At 43.4% G+C, this 21,850-nt stretch overlaps 1 protein-coding gene and 1 non-coding gene across 2 annotated transcripts in view; one reads left to right on the top strand and one right to left on the bottom strand.

The window, feature by feature from the left end:
- KLF9 (KLF transcription factor 9) overlaps positions 1–6,921 on the top strand; it is a 29,034-nt gene extending 22,113 nt beyond the window's left edge. Inside the window, exon 2 of the mRNA XM_059656885.1 lies at positions 3,521–6,921. Within this exon, the coding sequence (XP_059512868.1) occupies positions 3,521–3,750 (230 nt within the window). The 3' untranslated portion in view covers positions 3,751–6,921. The remainder of the gene's footprint in view (positions 1–3,520) is intronic.
- On the bottom strand, positions 1,186–1,289 carry LOC132212840 (U6 spliceosomal RNA). The gene has a single exon (XR_009447787.1). It is a non-coding gene; the product is annotated as a U6 spliceosomal RNA (small nuclear RNA).
- Positions 6,922–21,850: the final 14,929 nt, after the last annotated feature.

The raw sequence follows: 21,850 nt of genomic DNA, 5'->3' as shown, positions 1-21,850 counted from the left end.
CATGACTCACCTGAAAGAAGCATGTGCCAGTGAGTAAGCTAAACCACCTTACCTCGGCTCCAAGGAAACCACGGCCGGTGGGTTTTGTCCTGACACGCATTGAGAACGCACTGCACCTTCCTCTCCTCCAAGCCGTGAAGCAGTGGAGAGGGGGTTTTCGCTTGTTTGTTTTGGTTTTCACAACTCATCACTCTCTGAATGCTGATCCTTTATTATATATATTTTTAACATAACATGTTTAAAAGAACATCTCTCCCATAGACACATCATTGGGCTTAGAGAGGACTTGGCTGCTGTCCAAATCTGGAGTAGCGCAGAGTCTTGCCCAGGGATCCGGAAACTTCTGAGCAGGCTTCGGTCATGTGAGCATCCTGGAGGATGAACACACTCAACACACACACACACTCAACACACACACACACACACACACACACACACACAGAGTTGAAGCATTTACTAAATGTTTGGCAGCACAAGTAGCACAACAGTCAGACGTGACATTGTCTTTGCCCTAGGAAGCTCAACCTTGTTGGGTTGTGAAACCTGCATTTCACCTTCTGCCCAGAGTTCTGCTGAACTGGGTAAAAATGCTGTTTCATCCAACAAAAGTGGCAAAATGTAGTTTCCAGCTCCATGTGGTTGAGTTTTTCAGAGTTCAGTGTGAAGCGCTCTGCTTTTTTGTTGGTTTTGTCCCTACCAGAGCCACCGAGCATCCTCGGGCACCATTAGCCCTAGCTCATCCCCGTGGGCAGGCCTCAGCGTTTATTGGTTTGCTGTCGCCTTTTGCTGCTGTGGATTTGCAGCCCGGAGCTCAGTGAGAGCTTATCCCTAGACCCCCATCTAGCGAATTGGCCTATAGGAGTCCCCTTCTCAGTTTCCCTTTCTTTGGTTTTCGTTACCCACCGGCAATAGCGGTCTGACAGTATTCAGTGGAAAATTCCAGAAATAAAGAATTCATAAGTTGTAAATTGTGTACGTCCTGGGCAGTGTGCTGACTACTCTGCTGTGTGCATCGTTCCGCCTTGGACGTGAATCATCCCTTTGTCCAGCGCGTCCATACTGTCTACGCGCCACGCCTGCTAGCCACTCAGTGACCATCTCAGCTATTGAAGACTGTCCCAGGGTGGCAGTGATGGCGTCCAAGTTACCCTTATTTACTTTATTTTATTATTATTATTATTATTTTAAAATATGGAACACTTCACGAATTTGCGTGTCATCCTTGCACAGGGGTCATGCTAATCTCTGTATCGTTCCAATTTTAGTATATGTGCTGCCAAAGCGAGCACAAGTTACCCTTATTTTAGTTAATAATGGCCCCAAAGTGCAGGAATAGTGATGCTGGCAATTCAGATATGCTGCAGAGAGGCTGTAAAGAGTATGTATGGGGGGAGGGGAAGACATAGTATATATAGGGTTTGTTACTATTCGGACACCCATGGGGGTCTTGTAACATATCCCTGTAGATAAGAGGGGGGGGGGCTATTGAATACAGATTGGTTTTGCCCACTTGGGGTTTCCCACAAGAGCAGGTAGGTTGGAGAGGTTGTGATCACCATTGCTCTGCTCAGAGGACAGCAGATAAAACCTTAGTCATGTAGAGGAGTCACGAGGTGATGGGGGGTTTTGCTTTGTTGTTATTACCGTTATTTCTGCATCTCTGGCACAGGTTAGGAGGAGCTGGGGAAAAGAAGGACAATGTTGGGGCGATTCAGTCACACCGCGCTGGACAGCTCCCAGCCTTTGGAGTCTCTGGGTTCCAGCAAGGTGGGGACCAGAGTGAGAAAAGAGTCACTCCTCACACCTACAGAGAGTGCCTTGGAGTGTTCTGTGTAAACCAGGAGCTGTGTGCCTGAGCCTATGACACAGCTGCTGTGGGCTGCGCCGGGAAAGGTGTGAAGAGCAGGCTGGCGCTTGGAGCTAGAGGAGCCAGCAAGACTCTTCTCTTAGACAGCTCGTTCTGCCTTTCTGCTGTGTGTCCCCCAGTCATGGACACAGTCCCTCCCCTGCCATTCTTGGGGGGTCAGGAGGCCCCTGATGCTGGACCTGACCATGTCTACAAGGCAGGGTTTAGCTGCATTTTCAAGGGACACAGACAGTGATGTGAATTTGAGGAAAGCAACTAGGATGGGGAGGGATTTGGAGCCACTGTCGAGTGTTACACCTCTGTTTCCTCATCTGTAAAATGGGCCACCTCCGTGGGGTGTCCTGTGGGGTTTCAATGAGATGATTCTCTTAGCTCGGTGCCTGCACCTTTAGGTGTAATGTTGGTGCTTCTTTTATGAGAAATATGGAAGATACTCAGATTGTTTAGTCTAGACAAGGAAGATTAGAGAGAGAGATGTGAGCTGCCTTTCGATATTTAAAGGATGATTATGTGGCAGAGGGAACCAACTTATTTTTAGGTTGAAGAAAAAATGACTAAAATATGGCCTTCGCAGGGAGGCAGATTTTATATCGACGGGTGTGTGTGACGGAGATGCTGGGGAGCAGCAGGCTGGCTCTGCGTACGGCTCCCAGTCACCAGCCTTGCCCTCGGGAGCTCGGGGAGATGCTCCGGGTGGGAGGTCAGTTGTCCTAGACGCCTCCGTTCTCTTCCATCTCTGCGATGCCATGAAATTCAGCAAAGGCCTGAGGTTTTGACCCCTCTGGGAGAACTCATGAAGCTAGTAACCGCGTACCATAAACCAGAACGAGTAATTTCCAAGGCTCTTAGGGACCCATTGGGTACAAAACAGCAAGCTTATTTGCTTAGAGATGATTCTCAGCTATTTCTTCCTGGGACCAGTTTTCTAGGGCTGCCATAACTCAGCACCACAGACTGGGCAGCCTCAACAACAGAAATCTGTATATCTCACAGTTTGGGGGGCTAGACGTCCAAGATGACGGTGTTTGACAGAGGTGGTTTCTTCCGAGGGTTCTCTCTCCCTGGCTTGGAGCTGCCTGTCTTCTCCCAGTGTCTTTGCATGGTCTTTCCTCTGTGTCTGTGTGTGTCCTAATCTCTTCTTCTTTTTTCCCCTCTTCTTTTTAAGAAATGTTTTTATTGAGAGCAGAAGGGAGAGGGAGAGAGAGAATCATTGATGTGAGAGAGAAACTTTGTCAGCTGCCTCCTGCACACGCCCTACTGGGGACAGCCCGCATGTACTCTGACCAGACTGGAATCGGGGACCTTTTGGTGCATAGGCAGATGCCCCACCCACTGAGCCACACAGGCCAGGGCATCTTCTCTTCCTACAAGGGACACCAGTCATTGGCGTAGGACCCAGCCTCATGACCTCATTCAACCTTAACTATTTCTTTCAAGACCTTATCTCCAAATGCAGCCACCTTCTCAGGAACTGGGGGTGCGGACGTCAACCCCTGAATCGGGGGAGGGTGTGGGGGCACATCATTCATTCCATCGCACCTACATACAAGGGAGCTGTCCTTTGGGCCATCGGGGCTGTTGATCATCACCAGCCTCCAGAACTTCGGTTACGTGTTCTTGAAACGGTCTCTTGTCTCGCTTCCCTCCTCTTAGGTGAACGTCCCTTCCCCTGCACGTGGCCAGACTGCCTTAAAAAGTTCTCCCGCTCCGATGAGCTGACCCGCCACTACCGGACCCACACCGGGGAGAAGCAGTTCCGCTGCCCGCTCTGCGAGAAGCGCTTCATGAGGAGCGACCACCTCACCAAGCACGCGCGGCGCCACACCGAGTTCCACCCCAGCATGATCAAGCGGTCCAAAAAGGCCCTGGCCAGCCCTTTGTGAGGTGCGACCCGCGGGAGCCAGGGAGGGCCCGGCCGGAGAGACACAGCTACTCCCCCACACGGATGGACACGCAGAAACCAGGCCCCGAGAGGCACGCTGCCAGCACCGGAAGCCCTGTTCTTTGGTCCATATTCTGATTTTCCCTCTCCCTGCATTGTTTTTAAAAAGCACATTGTGGCCCAAGGGAACTCTGAACCGCCTCTGACTTTGGGAGGAAAAGCAAATTTTTTGTGTGTGGTTTTTTTCTTTTCTCCTTTATTTTTTTGGGGGGGTGGGGGGCAGTGGGAGGGTGATCGTGGGTGGGGAGAGGGGGGTCCGGCCAAGACTGGGGCAGAATTTTAAAGATTCAACACTGGTGTACATACGTGTGACTGGGTGAGTTGACCTGTGGCATCACAGTGATTCCGGGCCCTTTCTGCTTGCTGTCTCTCCGAATTGTTTTCGTACCTTTTAATGTAATGACGAGTGTGCTTCGGTTTCTTTAGCAAAACCACTCTCTTGAATCACGTTAACTTTTGAGACAAAAACGCCATAGCACAGCTGTCTTTATGCAAGCAAGAGCACACCTCCTCCAGCATGACCTGTCATCTAAAGACTTGGAAACAAACACGTTACTTATAGTCAATGAATGGGTAAGCCGTCTGAACTTATACTAATCAAGACAAACCTTGGAAAGGTTACACTAAGTACAGAACTTTTTAAACCTTGCTTTGTATGAATTGTACTTTCCGAACATAAGCTGCACTTTAAGTTGTAATGCAGAGGATGAATAAGTTACGTTCATGCTTTAAGGATAGAAGCAGACATTCTTTTTGGAACCACGTTATAATCTGCTTATTTTACAGTATACACGTTTTCCTAAGAAATCACAGAAGATGCGAGGGCAGAATATATGCAATAGATGCGGAAGGAGAAGGAGGGTAGGTTTGTTTGTTTTTTAATCATTTAAAAAGAACAAACAGAATTTTGGCTCTATTAACTTCCCCAAATTTTCCGATTCTTTTAGTTCACGCCACCGTATTGTACCATAATGCCACGAAGGGAGAGGGCTTTGACTCTGGTGGGTTTTATTTGAATGGATGCATAACAGTAGCTGGTTCTGGAAACACCTTTGTTTTTTGGGGGGGAAAGGTGTGTTGGTCTCCTTCCCATGTTCCTACAAAACTCCCACTAACAGGTGCAAGAGTTATATAAAACGAAAAGGGAGCTGAACTGTGAAAAGAAAACTATACCCCATAAGCAGTGAGTGCCAAGGGAAAATACCACGATGATATCAGAGGAGACGGCAACGCCGGCACACGGGATCCACACGGATGACAACACATCACTGTACCTGATACATCCGAAGCCTCACCACTATGTATCTTGTCTCCAGGTGTCTACAATGGCCTAAACCACTACATCCATTACACGCCATTTACCTGAAAACTTCATTTTGGCCTTTCCACGGTCAAAAACACGAACTGAGTTTTCATAGTGAAGAAGAAACCTCACATGGGGGAGTCAGCAGTGATGGTGGGAAAATGTTTACATTTTTTTTTTTCTTCAGAAATAACGCTTCCTGACAATTTTATCTGGTATTTCAAACAGGGAGCCCTGGTGCACTGGCGTTTACACATGTGCTAGAAGATGTGTTGTGTAAACCTAGGGTGCCCCCCTGCCAGCGGACGCGTTATTTCCCCCGATACATGCTCGTTTCCAGTTCAGAACCCGTGTGGCTCCTGCCGCAGGCGTGGGTCACGGCTGACTCCTGCTTCCAACACAGTAGCCATCACTAGCATGGTGGGTTTTGCTTTTTTTTTTTCCTTTTTGTTTTGTTTAACCAACATAGTTGTATTAGTAGTTCTATAAAGAGAACTGCTTTTAACATTAGGGACTGGGAGCAGTCCATGGGATAAAACGGAAAGTGTTTTCTCACGGGAAAACATGTCAGGAAAAATAAAAGAACACTTTCTACCTCTGTTTCAGATTTTTGAAACGCTTATTTTAAACCAAATTTTAATTTCTGTGTCCAAAATAAGTTTTAAGGACATCTGTTCTTCCATGCGAAATAGGGGAGGCCGCCTGCTTCTGACAGAGTTCACGGAGTGGTTCTGCTTGTGACCCTCTGCACGCGGCCTTTTGGTGAGAGAGGAGTTTGGGGTTGCCTAGCAACCCACCAACTTGTACAAACTCATCTTTCCCTCACAGAAAGAAACGAAGAAAAACCAGGCAAAGTCAGTGAAAGACAATCTTTGTAGTTTCAGGAGTAATTCTGTATGTGGCTTTTGTCCAGCACTTAGATGGATGTAAATGCAGCAACTTGTTTAAAAAAAAAAAAATGCACAATTTACTTCCCCCAAAAAGTTGCTCCTTGCCTTTTCAAGGTGTTGACAAACACACATTTGATATTCTCTTATATGTTATAGTAACGTAACGTATAAACTCAAGGCTTTTTATTCTTTGTGATAAATCCTGTTTTAAAATGTCACAAAACAGGAACCAGCATTCTAATTAGATTTACTATATGAAGATTTGGTTCAACTAGGACTACTAGAGTTCATTGAACTTACTAAAATATGAAGCAATTACTTTTTATATTAAAAAGACCATGGATTTAACTTTAAAAAATCCAAATGCAGGATAGTAATTTTTGTTTACTTTTTTAACCAAACGGAATTTTTTGAAAGTCTATTGCAGGTGTTTAAACAGAAAGGAAAGTTGTTTTACCTAATACTGTAAGTAGTTGTCATATTCTGGAAACATTTAATAGTTTTAGAGTTAAGATAACTCCTCTCCTTGGTTAGGGAAGACGAAAGCCCTTCACCACTGTGGAACGATGCCCTGGCGTTAAGGTCTGTCTCTACATCATGCTTTTTTTGAGAATTACATTTGGTAGTTATAATTACAGAAACTGATTAGTTGTAAGTTTGCAGATAGATTTAGCACAGTACTCATCACTCTGGATAGCCTGCAATGTTCTCTCACACAGATGATCTGTAACACTGTAAGATACTGATCTTTACAACTGTTTAATCAGTTTTATTTTTGTACAGTATTAGTGACCTAAGTTATTTTGCTGTCCTGTTTTTGTAAATCAAACAAAATTATAATAGAGGATTCTGACAGTAGGTATTTTGTACATATGTATATATGTTGTCCAAATAAAAATAATAAAAATGATCAAGATTTCATTGTTCCTGCCTTTCTGTGTTTTAAAGGCGGCTCATTTTGCTGCAAGAGCGGTTACTTCTTTCACCTGTGCTCAGAGGATGTTATGATGAGCACAAAGAGGCGGTGGCCCTGTGCGCCTCAGCACGGGCGGTATCTGTACAGGCCTGTGCATACTTGCTATTCACAGACCTCCGAGGCAGCGGGTGGAATGGAAGCTGCTGGGAACCACTGTATGATGCTGGAGGGGAATGTTTGTATTTTCAGGGGATGTTAGGACGTCAGGGGTAAGGGAAGAGGAGGTGGCTGGAATATAATGTATATTATAGTGTAATATAGGACAGTGTAAATGACTAACAGGTTATAAAGCTCAGACGAGGCTGGGGTGTGGTAGGAACTGGTCAGAGAATGTGAGAGACTCAGACTGTGCTTTTGAGACATATCGGTAAGAACACCCAGGTTGAGGTCTCGGAGTTGGGGCAGTGGAACCATTAAGCCAAGTGAAGGTGAACACCAAAGTGTGTGTGTGTATAATTTCTATAGATATATACCAGCTGCCTATTACTCATTAAAGTCTTATTGTGGTCTCATCATGATGCCAAGTGGTTAGGTCTTTTCTGTCATTTAATCCTTACAGCACAGCACTACAGGTCATACAGTAGACACCGTTATCCACATATTTCAGATGAAAAAAATTTGAGGGTCACATAACTTGCCAAAAGACACATTTAATAGGTGTTATATTAAATCTGGATCTGCTGACTCCAACCCTCCATCTCTTTATGCCTGCATCAGAGCAGCGATGGACTAACGGAGCATCATTTCCGTTTGACCCATTTATTGAGTACCTGTTAGTGCCACGGATTGTTATCTCTGAGGACACAAAGGTGAAAAAAAGAACCAGACGAGTTTATATGTTAGTGGATGGAAGCACATAAACAGGTAAACACATTATCCATATAATTTTAGATAGTGATAAGCATTATGATGACAATACCACAGAGCCGGGTGGCTTGCATGTTGGGGAAGATGATTTTCGATTGAGGGGACTTGAACATCTGATCTGGGACCTGGATGACATGGAGGAGTCAGGCCTGCAAAGATGTGGAGGGAGTGAGGAGAGCCAGTGCAGGAGTTTGGTGGCTGGAATATAAACAGGACAAAAAAGGATGGGAAGTTGGGTGGTTGGTACAGGACAGGCCACAAGGGCCTTGTATCGTAGGTTATAACGTGGTGTTTGATTTTTGATCCAAAGGATGGAAGAACCTTTTGGAAGGTTTAAAGCAGAGAGTGCGACGATCACATATATATGACAGCAAGCTCTTTCTGGGTGCTGCATGGAAAATAGATTTTAGAAGGGCAAGAGTAGAAGCTGGGGCACTAGTGAGGAGGGTGCTGTATTTGTCCAGGCAAGAGACGGTGGTCATTCGGACCAGGTGGTTAGCAGTAGGGGTGGAAAGAAGTGAGTAGTTCCAAAAATAAGTTGGAGGCAGAATCATTGGGATTTGGGGATGTTAGGATGTCAGGGATAAGAGAAGAAAAGGCCTGACAATGACCCTCAGGTTATGGTCTTTGTTAATGCAGTTTGGTGAGGTGGAAGAAAGGAGAGGCTTGACGTGAAGGAAAAGTCATTGACTAGTTTGGACGTGTCACATAAAAATGTCAAGATTGTGTATGTTAGTGTAGAGCTCAAAACAGTGGTCTGGACTGGAGGTTTGGAAGTCCCAGTCATAACTGATAGTAAGTGAAGCCAAAGAAGATATCGGCTGAAGTAGAATATAGGGGGAGGGGGGAGCAGAGGGGAAGGTGAGAGAAGGAACAGGAGGAAGAAACAGAAAGCTCAAGAAATAACAAGACAGAGGCTTCCAGTCAAGAAGGTAGTGTAGGTAAATGCCGTACTCACATCCTCCTACAACCACACCAAAATAGATAAAGCAGAAATACAAAAATCAGCAGGAGAATTTCATAAAAACTAGTCTTAAAAAGATAGTGAATTTTAATAACGTGCATATGCTTTTCAACTATCCATGAAACCTATACAAAAATGTAGGCTATAATAAGACTATAAGTTACACACTATAGACTACATTTTTTTTGACCAACAGGCAATAAGGTGAACAATTCATAACAAAAAGATAATTTTTAAATTAATACAATACTAGAAATTAAAATATTGTCTTTAATAGATCAGAGAGAAAATAAATTATATTCAGAGTTTAAGACAATAAAAATTAGAGAAAACTATATGTCCCAAATATACTCAAAAGCTGTATGTAGAGAGAAATGTAGAGCTCCATATGGTTGTATTATCTATAAACAAATAAAACTATAAAATAAGTTGAAAAATACCATAGAATTTCAGCACCCAGATAATTTTTAAAGGCAAAAATCTTTCAAATCTTTAAGGCACCAATATCTCCTTTAGAATTTCAACTGTTAGAACATAGAGAGTACAAAATGATGGGAAACAATTCAATTCACTGTGGGAAGCTAGTTTAACCCTGGCTTACCAGCATAGTCAAGAACATTTTGTAAAAGAAAAGTAATGGAAGAGAATTTGCCCTATCAGGAATTAGACCTATTTTGAGGACAGGAGAATTTGTAAAAATTCAAAACATTTTATAAATGGCATTCCAAATCAATGGGGAAAGGCATAAATTGTCCATTGTATTTAGCCAACTGATTATCTGGAAAAAATTTAAGGTACATCATACCATATACACATAAATCTTATATGGATTAAAGATTTAAAATGAGTAAAGCACTTAAAATATAGGTGAAGATTTATCAATCATGACTTGGGGAAGAACTCAAATGCACAAATTTAACATAGAAACCAAAAACAGAAAGTTTAATAGATTTAACTAATAATGTGAAACTATTATAAATGAAAAATTTGCCTAAACAAAATTAAAAGTTATGGAAAAAATGTACTTCGAAGGGTATTTTTAATGAATAACTTCTTTTAAAATGCATGTATTTCTTTATTGATTTCAGAGAGGAGAGAGATAGAAATATCTACAATGAGAGAGAATCACTGGTCAGCACATCCCACACTGGGGATTGAGCCTGCAACCCAGGCATGTGTCCTGACCAGGAATTGAACCATGACCTCCTGGTTCATTAGTTGATGCTCAACCCTGAGCTACACCAGCTGGACAATAACTTCTTACAAGTCAAAATGTGCACATATTTAGAGAAATCTGGTAGATGATATGAATTCACACTTTACAAAATGAACAAAAATAGTCAATAAAATACTTTTTTAAATGTTTACCAGATTTTCTGTCAGAAACACAATGTAAAATAATGAGGTACAGATATTTGCCTATGGAATTTTGTCAAGAATTGGGTGAGATGGGCATATTATTAGTGGGAATTTAGATTGGCACATGTTTTCTAGGAGACAATTGGGCTATAAGGATTAAAAAACAATGAAAATGTTCTTAGGACCTTGCTCAGAGATTTTTGGAAGGGGGGTGGATACAAGGCCCCTGTGCTTCTACTGTCCCTCCTCCCCCTCACTCCAGCTAATGCAGCCTCCCATCCTCTCACCTGCACTCCTTGAATAGCCTCCTCACTAGTCTCATTTCCTCATTTTCCTTGTTTAATTTCATCTTCCAGGTTGCAGTGTCAGTGAACCCAAATATAAACATGTCCATACCCTTCATTTTGCACGGATCTCCCATGTCCCCATTGGTTTAAGGTCAATCTTTTTTTAAAAAACAACGACATATAAATATGTATGCATATATTTTTATTGATTTCAGAGAGGAAGGGAGAGGGAGAGAGAGAGAGAGAAACATCAGTGATGAGAGAGTCATTGATCGGTTGCCTCCTGCATGCCCCACACTGGGGATGGAGCCCGTAACCTGGGCATGTGCCCTTGACCTGAATCAAAACCAAGAACTTCAGTCTATAGGCCGACGCTCTATCCACTGAGCCAAACCGGCTAGGGCTAAGGTCAATCTTAACATGGTTTGCAAGGTCCACGTTTGGACCCCTATCAAATTCTCTAGACATACTGTCCCCCACCATTTTGCCATCAATTCATAATACCCATCTGCTTATAATTGTTTCAGATATGTTACTTCTGCTCGTTAATCCTTTGATTTAAAATTCAATCCTGTCCTCCCTCCCTCCCGTTTTATTCAATAATTCTTTGTAGTGAGAGCTGTACCTTCCCCAGGAGCTTTCTACGACTTTCTGGGCTGGGGCAGGTACCTCCATCGGCTCCCAGAAAACACAGTTACCTGCTTACTCCACATTAGTGTGTGAGATCCATTCATGTTGTAAGTCCTTGCAGTTTGTTCATTCTCGTTTCTGTATTCAATTCTAAGAATATAGCACCGTTACTGTTGAGAATTTCACCAGGTTTTGGCTTATATGAGTAGTGTTTCTATTAGCATTCTTTTTGCATGTTATTTTGGTCAACATATATGTATACATTTCTGTTGGTCTTATGTCTAAGACTGGAATCTCTCAGTCATAGGCAGAATGTTGGAAATTGCCTCCAAGATTCCACACCCTGATGAGAGGAGGTTTTCCAGGTGAGCTTCATGATGGGGAGAGGTCCAGGTGGGCCCACTCTGATCACACCAACTGCTTTAAAAGCAAGAGAAAGGGGCTGGGAGCAGAAGATGAAGCCAGGTCTGAGATCAGCGTTCCTTGCTGCCTCGTTGCCGGCTTGACGATACAGGGGTCCCCATGCGAGGACTGGAGAGTGGCCTCTGCTGACAGGGAGCAAGCAGGGCCCCTCGCCCTAGGACCCCAAGGACCGGAATTTTGCCAACAACCTGACTGAGGTAGGACCTGGGTTTCTCCCCAGAAGCTCTAAATGAGGACTCTGTCCCCCCAGCTTCTTGTTTTCAGCCTCGTGACACCCGGAGCAGATAACCCAGTCGCACCGTGTTGGACTTCAGAACTGTGAGTAAAAATGGTTTTGTTTGAAGTTTGTGGTAATTTGTTATACAGCAACGGAAAACTAACACACAGAGTTTGCATGCATTCACTTTGGTAGGCGCTGCCAACAGTTTTCAAAGTACCAATTCATATCCATTTCTTTAAAAAAACCCCACAAAACTTAAAAAATGCTCATATTTTTGACAAAGCAGCTGCATGTCCAAGGAATTACCATGAATGTCTGCAAAGATTTAGTTGCAAACATCTGCGTGGTGGCCTTGTTTATGATAGTGAACATTTGAAAACAACCTCAGTCTTCAGTTCTGGCGGATTGTTTAAATAACAGGGGGATGTTATGCACCCAGGACAAACGATGAAGAGCAGTTTTCCACCAAGGATATCCTGTAGGACATTAATTTTTCAACAATTATGTTAGAGAGATCCTGTGGTTAGGTAAGTTTGATGGAGGTTCCCAGCCAGGGGAGCCAGGTTTCTCTCCTGGGGCCCCTTGTTAGCCTTTGCAACAGGCATTGTTAACACCTGACCGTGCGGAATTGCATAAACCTGTTTGATTCTGATTGCTTGGCTTTGTTTCGGGGGCACACTTGGCAAATCACACTTTGGAAAATGACATAGAAACATGTTCATGATATAGTTGGTGCAAAAAGTGGTCCAAATAGCACAGTGCCAAAAGGCTGGAAGGACTTACAGGATATTACACAGAAATGTTTGCCGTGATTATCTTGACAATTTTAACCCCAGTAGGGGGCGTGCAGGAGGCAGTCAGTCAATGATTCTCATTGATGTTTCTATCACTCCCTCTCCCTTCCTCTCTGAATCAATAAAATATAGTCCTTATCTATATTTTTTCTGATGTTTCTACAAAGTGAATATGCATTTCATTTGTCAAAGGAGAAAAAAGGAAATGTCAGGAAGTTAATCGAAATACCTGATCTCAAAATAGAACATTAAGCCTCTAGCTGTTGTGTGAGGATTAACTTGCTCTCTGGTCTGGCTCTAGTTAAATGGGTTTGTTAACGATGCGCTTCTTGACTGCCTGTCTCACCGGCTCACCGGGACAGGCCCACCCAGGGTCACACCCTCTGCCGGTGTGGGTTGACTTGGGGCGGCTCCGGGGCTGCCACGCCAGCAGAGCAAGGCGGTTTCGTGCCTCTCCCCTGCGCCCTCGCTCAGCCGAGGCCGCGCACCCTGGCATTGGGGCCCTTGCTCTTGAGTTTCATCTCTTCCGAGTGCTGGTCCTGCTCCTCCCGTCTCCACCACACTCGGTTCTTTTCCAGGTCAAGACACCACCTAGAAGCTTTTCTGAAAAGACTGACTCATGTTCAAATCCTTCTGGGGAACCAGGTCTAGGCACAGCACTTAGCCATTTCTCTGTCTCCGTTTCCTTATCTATGAAAAGAAAAGTGTGTACGGATGAAGTGTGTATGTATGTGAACCATCCCATAGTTTGCCGAGGATTAAGTCGTAAGACTATAGCATGGTTAGTCCCTGGCACGGTACTAGGTTTTCAACAAATATTTGTTCTTGCCATCTCTCACCCCAGGGGTTAATATAACCTTCAGTTAATGACAGGAGTTACAACCCCCTACTCCCTCGAGGATGGTCCAGTTTTCTTCCATCAGCCTTTGTTGGAAAGCTTGAAGTTGGGGGGCGGGGTGGAGGGGCATAGATGTTGGTGTCTTGATGGCACCAACGGGGCTCCTGGTCAAACATACCCCCAGCCTGTTTGTGTAGAGCCCACAAGCGAAGAGTGGCTTCTACCTTTTTAAACAGTTGAAGAAAACAAAAAGCATGACATACCAGACACATGAAAATTATATAACATTCCGATTTTGACATTTGCAAATGAAGTTTTATTGGAACACAGCCGCTCGCTCATTTACCTGTTGTCTGTGGCGGCTGTCGCACACGGCAGACCTGAGGGCTTGTGACCAAGAGTGCAGCCTGCAGTCCTAACTTATTTCTGTCCTGCCCTTAGAGCAGGGGTGGGCAACCCCTGGCATGCGTGCCAAACATGGCAGGCCAGTAACTTTTGCTGGCACGGGAAACCCTCTCTTATAATCTTCCATTTACAATTTTTTTCTTAATATCGACTTTTTTATTTTTCAGATAAATTCAGTGTAGGTGCATCTTAGATAAATAAATAATTTTACATAACAAGTTATCTTAAAGATCATAGACATGGATTGACGAGAGAGGGGAAGAGCAATTTCTATGCCTCTGCCTTAACTCTCCCTGCCTTCCTAATTCCGACCAGTGTTTTGGTTTCATCCACATACGCTTGTGAATCTTTATTCTCAGTGATGAATTTTGTTAAGTCTCATAATAGGAGTAGCCTGACCGATGAAAGTAGTAGCTTGTGCATATCTCTGAAGGTCACAAAATATAAACCCGATGTAAAATCTCTGTCATCAGTGATGCAGCAGCAAAAGTCCCACTGATAATATCAAATGGAGTCATAAAGTTTTCTGTTGGACTATCAGTGTACATGTATACATTAAAAAATAAATGTATTTTTCATCATTATATACCGTGTTTTTGTTGCTCGAATGAATTTTATTATTTCTTCAAGGTTCTTCACATACGTACACCTTAAGAGATATAAAGTAGGCATAACATGTTCTCAAAAAATTAGGGTTGGCACGCAGAAGAATTTTGAGTCAGAGATTTTGCTGGTTTTGGCATGCACTCACAAAGAGGTTGCCCACCCCTGCCTTAGAGAAAGCATGCACCCAGCTCGGTTCTAAAATGTTTCTTATCTAAGTATTTCTTTTTTTTTTTAATAACATATTTTATTGATTTTTTACAGAGAGGAAGGGAGAGGGATAGTTAGAAACATCGATGAGAGAGAAAAACATTGATCAGCTGCCTCCTGAATACCCCCTACTGGGGATGTGCCTGCAACCAAGGTACATGCCCTTGACTGGAATAGAACCTGGGACCCTTCAGTCCGCAGGCCGACGCTCTATCCACTGAGCCAAACCGGTTAGGGCTCTAAGTATTTCTTGAAGGTAAGCTTTAAATGAGCGGTATTGCTCATTGGATCACATTTTAAAAAGTGGATTAGCCCTGGCTGGTTTGGCTCAGTGGATAGAGCGTTGGCCTGTGGACTGAAGGGTCCCAGGTTCAATTCCATTCAAGGGCACAAGCCCAGCTTGTGGGCTTGATCCCCAGTAGGGGGCATGCAGGAGGCAGCCAGTCAATGATTCTCATTGATGTTTCTATTTCTCTCTCCCTCTCCCTTCCTCTCTGAAATCAATAAAAATATATATTTTTTAAAGCAAATAATTGGAGGGTGAGTTTTGCATACCATTCACTTTGTTATACTTTTCCTATAAAAGTAAATTTTTTTAAACTTTTCCCCTCCTTATTGATTAAGGTATTACGTATGTGTCCTTATCCTCCCTTCCCCCCACACCGCTCCCCACTCATGTCCTCACCCCCCTGGTTTCTGTGTCCATTGGTTAGGCTTATATACATGCATGTAAGTCCTTTGGTTGATCTCTCCCCCTTACCCCTACCCTCCCCTACCTTCCCTCTGAGGTTTGACGGTCTGATTGATGCTTCTCTGTCTCTGGATCTGTTTTTGTTCATCAGTTTATATTGTTCATTATATTCCACAAATGAGTGAGATCATGTGATATTCATCTTTCTCTGATTGACTTATTTTGCTTAGCATAATACTCTCCAGTTCCATCCATGCTGTTGCAAATGGTAAAAATTCTGGTTTTTTTTACAGCAGCATAGTATTCCATTGTGTAGATGTATCACAGTTTTTTAATCTACTCATCTGCTGATGGGCACTTAGCTGTTTCCAAATCTTAGCTATTGTAAATTGTGCTGCTATGAACATAGGGGTGCATATATCCTTTCTGATTGGTGTTTCTGGTTTCTTGGGATATAGTCCTAGAAGTGGAATTAAGGGTCAAATGGGAGTTCCATTTTTAGTTTTTGAGGAAGCTCCATACTGTTCTCCACAGTGGCTGCACCAGTCTGCATTCCCACCAGCAGTGCACGAGGGTTCCTTTTTCTCTGCATCCTCTCCAGCACTTGTCGTTTGTTGATTTGTTGATGATAGCCAGTCTAACAGGTGTCAGATGGTACCACATTGTTGTTTTGATTTGCATCTCTTGGATGATTAGTGACTTTGAGCATGTTTTCATATGTCTTTTGGCCTTCCTTATCTCCTCTTTCAAAAAGTATCTATTTAGGTCCGCTGCCCATTTTTTGATTGGATTGTTAATCTTCCTTTTGTTAGGTTATATGAGTTCCCTGTAAATGTTGGAGATTAAACCCTTATCAGTGATAACATTGGCAAATATGTTCTCCCATGCAGTGGGCTTTCTTGTTGTTTTGTTGGTTTCTTTTGCTGTACAAAGCTTTTTACTTTGATAGTCCCATTTGTTTATTTTCTCTTTAATTTCCATTGCCCTAGGAGCACTATCAGTGACGATATTGCTTTGGCATATGTCTGAGATTTTGCTGCCTGTGGATTCCTCTAATATTTTTATGGTTTCCCATTTTACGTTTAAGTCCTTTATCCATTTTGAGTTTGTTTTTGTGTAAGGTAAGTTGGTAGTCTAGTTTCATTTTTTTGCATGTATCTGTCCAATTTTCCCAACACCATAAAAATCTTTCTTGAATGCAACGAATAATGAATAAAATGGTACAGCTATGAGCAGGATTGAAAGGGCCATGGCCCTTGGCTTGAATGATGAGAATCATGCCAAAGTGAACTCAGTGTTGCTTAGTCTGAGAGGAACCTTCATGTTCTCAGGCAGATGCCACATCGACGCCAGCTCCAAACAACCACATTTCCCCAGTCGCAGAGTCTGCTAGCTTTCAGTTAACCCAGGAAAAACTTTGGGGTCTTCTATCCTCTTTGCACCTTAACTAGCTGAGGACCATCAAATATTTGCCAATTTTCCCATTTTCCTAAACAGCAGGGAACTCCCCTTCCGTCCCTTCTGCCTCAATGCCTGTCTCCCTGGGGGCTGTTCCAGGCCAGAGTCTTACTCTTGTGTGCACTAAATACACACTTGCCGAACCAAAGCAGAAATAACAGGCAGGGGTCTCCCATAGAGGAAGTGCTAAGTTGTTTATAGCTTCTCCAAGCCTTTATTATTTTCTAGGATGTGTTTAGTAATTTCATTATGTAGTGTTCATGCTTTTCAAGATTCCAGCCAACATCCCCCATTTTTAAGGGAGCCACTGATAAATGCATTTTAAGCGACTTATCTTTCTGTGTCCAGATCAGCATTAAGTGCAATCTGTTGTTTTTAACTACCTCTGACAATGGCTAAAAAAATGCTTTTCTATAGAAATCAAAGTCACTTTTTAAAAGCCTACAATCACCTGTATATTTCTGTGCTGGTCTTAAGATAGCAGCTTTGGGCATCCTACAAAAATACTTCTGTTATCGCCACCCATGAAAATGCCAATTGTCTTCACTGGAGTTTTCCTAAATGAGTCAACCTTTATGCATGTTTCAGTTATGTTTATTTTTATTATCAGGGCTTATCATTCGTACTTTTCCTCTTCAGAATCCTATGAAGGAATGTCTCGGCATTTAAATATTTGCTTTTTAAGTGTACTCCAGTTTAAATATCTGAGATTTTATATGGACTCCAAAAGGCAGTTCAGAATGAGGCTGCCTGAGGTTTACCTTTGAAACTGGAATTTATTTTATTTCCCTGATGCTTTGGCCCTACCCCCACACCCACCAAAAAATACTATATGAAATATTAATGATGATGATGTAGACAGAACACAATTGAAAAATAAACAACGTACTTGGGAAGTGGACTCATTAGAGGCAGGAGAGCAAGGCTTCCTCTCCTGCCGGGCCTTGTAGACACAGGATGGACCCTCCCCCCCAGATCTGGTTCAGATGTCAACACTAATGATTCCCTCCCCCCACCTCCCCCAACAAAAGGCATGAAGAGGTTTATTACTCATAAGTCTTTCTGGGGAGTAGGCAGGCCTCCCAAGTTTATCCAAAGTGGTTTCACAGAGCAAGGCGAGGAGGTGGCTGTGGGTTTTACTGTGGGCTGGGGGCGAGGCCAGGCGGGCTGGGGGCGAGGCCAGGCGGGCTGGGGGCGAGGCCAGGTGGGGAGGGGCTTGTGAGGTTTGAACCTCCTGCTGCATCAGAGGAGGGAGGGAGTGCTCAAGCTCACAGGAGCCCGGATGTGGGGCATTTGTGGAAGCCCCAGAAGTCAAACATGAACAGAATTGTGAATTTCCGCGGCCCTATGTTTCGGATAGGTAAGGAGGGAGTACTGCTCTGGAGGGAAGACGATGCCTAACAGACGAAGATAAATGTCTGAAAAAGACATGAGGAAGATGACAGGATGAATTTAAAATGCCAGGCAATCTCAAAGGTGATTTAAGGAGTCAATGGATTTGCAAGCGAGGTGGCTACCATGTCAGAAAGTAGCTATAGGATTTTAACTTTAAGACAAAAGTGGGAACTCATGGGAAAGGTTTTATACCAAAAAAAAAGGGCTTTTAATATATCACTATGAAAGTGTTTTTATTCATATCCACCTTGCTTGACAAAATATTTGAGGTGATAAGATTACTAAAAAAATCAAAGTTAGAAAATATAGGATGTCTTCTAAAAAATGTATACACAATGTAACAGCTGATCCGTCTATTTTGGAAATGCAATGTATTTCAATAAACGCTGCCTTTATAATTATTCAAAGTGTGTGTGTGTGCACATTTTTGGGAGACACCCTATGTATCTAAAAAAGAACGAGAAGAAAAACATTATCTCTCCAAAAGGAGGAAATGGAGGTCAGGTGCAGGAATTCCACAAGAGGGAGTCAGAACGCCAGAGCTCGGGCTTCAGGCCACGGCCTCACTGTGTGACTTTGAGCACATGAGCCACTGAGCTTCTGTAAGCCTTCGGTACCTGCTCCGCAAGCTGGGGAGCCCGGGCCTGGCAGGTGGTGATGATGGTGAGTGCCAGAGTGCATCTAAGCTATTGGACACGGGGCCTGCCACTTCCGCCGATGTTGTCGTTCACATACTCCTATAAAAAGGTTTCGACGACCTGGCAAAAATAGGGAAGCGTGGGAGAGACTCTGGAGCATCTTCTGTCTCATTCAATCCTCACAACAGCACTGCAAGGCAGGTACCATTACTGTCCCCACGTGACAGATGCTGAGAGAAACAGGTGATATGTCACTGGTCCAAGGGAGGCACTGGAGCCAGCAGCCAAGGACAGGTCTGCACGGCTTCAGAGCCTCCGGGCTGTCCTGCACCAAGATGCGTATTTTTGCTGCTCATTCATGGGCGTTTTCAAGCGGGACGAGGGAGGGAGCACAGTAGATGTTAGAAACGATGGAAATATGGGGAAGCCTACAGATGTGTATGAGTCAGAAGAATGGAGCCAGAATATGAAATACATTTGAGAATAAAGAAAAAAAAGGGGGGGGGGGAATAATGGCCATATGTATATCATGTTAAAAATATGCAATGTGTGTGGAAAATTTCTTGGCTAGGTGATGGGGAAAATCGTATGTACATGTGTAAAATGTTAAGATGGCTTTTATAATTAAAACCTGTGAGAAGGAGATAAGTTGTTTCAGCAAAATAAAAAGTACTTTACCAATAAGATAGTATTAGAAAGGAGGTATTCCTTAACTGTTTTTGAAAATGTTTTAACTAAGGCAGTTTTTATGGCTGTAATCTCTTCAAGTTTTTTAAAGGAGAGAGAGGTGGTCAATAAATAGAAAGAATGCATTTCTCCAAATACCCCCACTTCACAGAATCACTTCATTTCCCCTTTTTTGTTGATTTGTTTTTTAAACCTCTCTTTACATCAGTGGTTCTCAACCTTGGCTGCACATTAGAATCACCTGGGAACCTTTTTAAAATCCTGATTTCTGGGCCTCATCCTCCAGAAATTCTGTTTCTTCGTTACTAATGTTGTGGCCCCATCCCATAACAAAGAAACAGAATTTCCAGAGGCTGAGGCCCAGAAATCAGGATTTTAAAAAGGTTCCCAGGTGATTCTAATGTGCAGCCAGGGTTGAGAACCACTGCTCTAAATGATTGTTCCAAGACAGACTCAAAGAACATCATTATTCTTTGGGTTAGACATACAAGGTGGGGCAAAAGTAGGTTTACAGTTGCTTATATGGAGAATAATACCATAATCCTATATAATAAAAGCCTAATATGCAATCAACCAAATGGCAGAATGACACGTTGCTATGATGTGCACTGACCACAAGGAGGCAGACGCTCAATGCAGGAGCTGCCCCCAGCCAGCAGACCCCAGGCTGGCCAAGGCGGGTGCCAGCGGGGGCCCTACCATCACCCTACCAGTTGCCCCACAGATTGGCCCTGATCGCCGGGCAGGCCTAGGGACCCTACCCATGCATGAATTTCGTGCACCGGGCCTCCAGTTAATAAGTTACAGTACAAGAATAAACTGTTTTGTGTGCGTCCAACTGCAAACCTCCATTTGCCTCACTCTGTACAGAACTCATGCCTATAGCCACCAATCCCTACCCCAGTTTTCAACAGTTTATAAAAAGTCCATGCCTCTCATAGGTTGCTTCAGTAATCTCACTTGAAATTTCTCAACATTTAGTTTCTGAAGAGCGCAGTTGATTGGAATTGAGGAGCATGAAGAGAGTATCGCACAATGAAAACAGCCATTGTGCACCATAAAAATGGAAAGAACATCCCTAGCGCAGTCCGTGAGAACAAGCCCGTGGCGAACTGCCCTCCGACGGGGCTCCTCTGCCTGTTGTGATGCCATCAGTCTCCCTCCTCCCTCCCCCTGGTCTCCGACCAGAGTCCGGATACTGTGCTGCCTTGCTCTAGGCTTCCCATCCACTGGGAAGGGGTCGCGGAGGCTGCAGGACAGATAGTGAACAGAATCTCTCCACCTGGGCTCGATGGGTTTTGAAAACTTTCTGCTTATTTTTCTAAAAAGGAATCCAGTTTTATACAGAGTAGATCTAAATTTCCATATTAAAGAAGACAGAAGAAAAAACCAGGCCTAATGTCCCGTAGGAGACACAGTAGTAACCAATTCATCAAATGGCTAGACTTGTAAAACTAGACTGGCTATCACTTCACAATTCGAGGTTACAGTCACCTGAGAAACTCCTCCTCTTCTATGATGATGACAAATTGTTCATTTTGAATTTTAAAGGACAGGACAGGTTTTTTTTTAGATATTGGCTTTGCTTACTCTATATCAGAACAGTCTTACGGGGACTCCCAGGAACTATTATCAACAAAAGAGAAGGCAAAACCAACAGCTATAAAAGCAAGCAAAACTTTGCAAGAAACAGCCTTCATGCTTTGATTTGCTCTGGAATAAGAGTCCATTATCAGTCTCCCCGCCATGCCATCTGTTCATAGGGATGATCAGATTGATTGTTTTTGTAAAGTTCTCAAGTAATATGTTATCAAATTAATTATGTTAACAGCTTCGGTGTGTTATAATTGACATACAGAGTGCACAATTTAGCCCTGGCCAGTTTGTCTCAGTGGATAGAGCATTGGCCTGCAGACTGAAGGGTCCTGGGTTCGATTTGTGGTCAGGGCATGTGTCTGGGTTACAGGTTTGATCCCCAGTGTGGGGAATGCAGGAGGCAGTCGATCAATGATTCTCTCTCATCATTGATGTTTCTATCTCTCTCTCCCTCTCCCTTCCTCTCTGAAATCAATAAAAACATATTTTAAAAAGTGCACAATTTAAGTTTTGACATATGTACACACTCATAAAACCATCACAATCAAAATAATGAATATAGGCATCAGCCTCGGAGTTTCTCATGCCCCTTTACAATCACCTCACATTCCTTCCCATCCTCTTCTGCCACATACTCAGGCGACCACTGAGCTGTTTTCTGTCTCTATAAATTGGCTTGCCTTTCCTAGAGTTCTATATCAATGGAATCATAGGGCATGTCCTATTTTGGGGGGAGGCAAGGTGTCTGGCTTCTCTTGCTCAGCATAATTGCATTGAGTTTTATGGGTGTAGTATTCCATTCCACGG

This window comes from Myotis daubentonii, chromosome 11, assembly GCF_963259705.1.
Source record: "Myotis daubentonii chromosome 11, mMyoDau2.1, whole genome shotgun sequence".
Taxonomy (NCBI): domain Eukaryota; kingdom Metazoa; phylum Chordata; class Mammalia; order Chiroptera; family Vespertilionidae; genus Myotis; species Myotis daubentonii.
Note: the sequence above shows the minus strand (reverse complement) of the source record. Positions and strands in the feature narration are given on the sequence as shown.